At 43.0% G+C, this 3080-nt stretch overlaps 1 protein-coding gene across 1 annotated transcript; it reads left to right on the plus strand. All coding sequences in view use genetic code 11, as the record gives it.

The window, feature by feature from the left end:
• Positions 1–1953: 1953 nt before the first annotated feature.
• Positions 1954–2163, plus strand: EGR_10077 (hypothetical protein; the record flags this gene model as incomplete). The annotated part of the gene is made up of 1 exon (XM_024499326.1): positions 1954–2163. One exon carries the CDS (start codon positions 1954–1956, stop codon positions 2161–2163), a length of 210 nt encoding a protein of 69 aa, XP_024346252.1.
• Between the last annotated feature and the right edge of the window lie 917 nt (positions 2164–3080).

Below are 3080 nucleotides of genomic sequence, written 5' to 3' on the forward strand. Positions count from 1 at the left end.
CTAAGAGACCAACCTATTAAGTAATCCAATAATTCACAGACAATTCATCCAAGTTGTTGTGTGAAAAGTTGGTCTGTTTCCAAGTCTCAACTTTTTTACAGACAGATTTAAGTGGCTTGTAAAACTGTCGACAGATAGCGCTTCACTCACTGAGCAGCTAATTAATTTCCGATCGATCAATATTTTGTTTGTTGTCGTATGACTAGTCGCGGCTAATTAAAACTGGCCAGTCCCTACATTCTTTACTGGGCTGTTGGTAAAGGAGCATGGCGGTGTGAACCCTTCTACTGTTTCATTACTGTACTGTTATGATGATTTTTTCACTTTGTGGTGAATAATAAAATATCCGGTTTGCGCGGTTAGACTGCACGAAGTTGGGAAAAGTGGTGGGGAACTTTTTAATTCTAGGGTATTCAGAGAATCAAAGTGTCCGCAAGCCAACAATAAGACAAAATCTCCTTGTTAATAGAATTTGAGGGCTCTTTAGGCAGTAGAGCAAACACTTTTCTGTAGTATTTCTGTAAAATCAGCTCCTACAATTAAACGGCAGAACTCATTAGCTGGTAAGGTCAGTGAGTTCATTCTCAGTTAATCAAAATTTGTGATATCTCAGGCGCGGCGTGGAAAGTTGATTTGCCGAAAAAAACGGAAGCATGTGAGGTTAAGGCTTTTGAGTAATTTTGGTATAATCCAATGCTTAGTTGACCTTAAATCTACTAAATAGTGTAAAAGGAGTTCCACAACCTCACATTCACTTGTCTCGGCATCCCAAATGACCCAGAAGTGTGAGTGAATTTCGTGGGAGCAGTAGCAATCCTTGGAAAATACCATGTCTCCATTTTGTTTAAGGTCCAGCTCTTACGATCAATTCTCAAACACTTTAGGACGGCATCACTTTTGATAGTATCTAGTTAAAGTTATGGAGTATGCACTCCTCCAGCGTTTTTTATAACAAAATTTGACGAATATTAGGCTATTATTACAGTATGCAAACAAATGCTGGGCGTGAATAGAGGATAATTTTCGCCTAGTTTAGGGGGTGCATAAATGAAAGAATTGAGTGATCTCAGGCTTTACCCACCTCTCGACTCAACCTCACAACTCTTTTGAGGATTGGACTAGACGAATGCCTTTCATTAGCACTGGCTCTACTGCAAAATTCATGAGAATTGCCGACATTCCATCAAAGCCAAATTGGTAATAACATCTGCGAGTTGTTGCATCTACTCCACTAGCATCGTGTGCTCTGACACTTCTCTGTGAGCCTGAGAACTCGCTTCTTTACAGCTTCAAGTTGCCAATACGAATTGAGAGGTGCACGAGCGAATGAATAGATATTTTGGTCGTGAATACCAACTCAACCGCCTCGTCTGGTGAGGACCCAAGTTTTCATCTCATGAGGATAACCCTACATAACAGGGTGATATTTGGTAGTGAATAAGTGGATGGTGGTGAAAAGGCTGCATGTGACTCTGTAAAGTGATTCTTCGGGGCGTAGAACGATCCCTGTTAGAGAACGGGTTCCACAAACTCATGCTAATTCACCTTCGCATTCCCGTTGACCCATTAAGGCGAATGATTTTCCTAATTATGCCCTTTTTCCCATCTTTGCCAGAAGCTTCCATTTTCATGGTTAACTCCACACCAGTTCAACTCGTCGTGACCTTGCTCTCCCCTTTTACTGATTGGGTGGTACCACGTTTGGATCGTTCCTGAGTGCACTAGTACCCACTACAAGGTCAATGCCAATTAATGCTGTCAATGTGCTAGACGGGAACGACCTCGTGACTCCAGCCTTCTTAAGTGGTGGGATAGCTTGTATGCACGTACACGCCATGCCCCTTTCCTTTACCGTCACTAAACCATCACATCTGTGGCGAGACCTCGTCCATTTGTGTTTCCGATTGGGGGCTCGACAGGCTCCAACTTCAGGCACAGAGATGCCAATTCGTCATGGATGTTGGCAGGAAGTTGGTTGGACAGAATTTAGTGATAGGCACAAGACACACGTCTGTTTTTGAGGCATTAAGTGAGGGACACATGGTTGCTAAAAGGTGGCGAATGTATGGAAGGAGCAGTAAATGCGATGCTGGAAGACTCTCAATTTGCAAGTCACCAGACATTTTCAAAACCGTCCTCCAAACTGATGATAACAGTGATTAGGTGAGTTGGTGGGAGGACGTGTTCACTCGTGTTCACTTGCAACCAGAGGCTGCAAGGCAAGTGGTATTTGGCGGATTGCAAATCTACCCTTTTTTGCATGAATGCAAACATTAGTGGTGACTGACTTGGCTGATTCAAATGAAACACTTCCGAATCATGAACCTGGCTTCTGCAAGACAAGGGTGACACTGCATGGACATTTTCGCTTATTTCTAAAGTTGAGGCGTAATGGAAGGTAGTCAGGCGAGGATCGCTCCTCACCGAATGACACTTTAAGTACTCTGAGCTCTGTGGCCATCCAAGTATGCCACTCAAGTGAATCCGTTTTACACCATCTGTTGCACAACATTGTCGTTAAACAGAGGGAGAGGTCAAAACGCAGAAATGGAGAAATCGCTGTCCCGCGGCGAGAATACGGCTTCCCTTCTTGTAGAGTAAAACCCACAAGCCCTAAGTCAGGGTCACCTATCGACGGAAAGCACTTTTACTGCTCAGAAATTAAGGAAGTAGCAAAATCCATCCTTAAGACTCCATGATTGTAAGATTTTGACTAATTACCGTGGTTATTCTTAACATCTTGATGCACTGGGAGGTTTGTGAGACACGTAATGATGGGGTTGGACACCCGAAGCCAGTGGACATAAATGCTTGCGCATAATTGTTCTCTCGTTAGAGCCACCGCAAACAAAGCCTTTCCTTTCTGCTATTAAAATGACCCCTCATGAAAGCAAGTCCCTTCTGTATAAAAAAATGAAGAAATGTATGCATGTATTTGTATTTACAGCACCATAAAGACCGAATCACTGAGTACGCGGTTTGGATTACGTGTCCATTAAATGGAATGGACAAACTTGAGAAGGAACGCTTTGAAGAGAACAGAAGAATGGAAACGTCTTTAGACAAGGAGATGTCTAGCC

This window comes from Echinococcus granulosus (genome assembly GCF_000524195.1).
Source record: "Echinococcus granulosus chromosome Unknown EG_S00188, whole genome shotgun sequence".
Lineage (NCBI taxonomy): Eukaryota > Metazoa > Platyhelminthes > Cestoda > Cyclophyllidea > Taeniidae > Echinococcus > Echinococcus granulosus.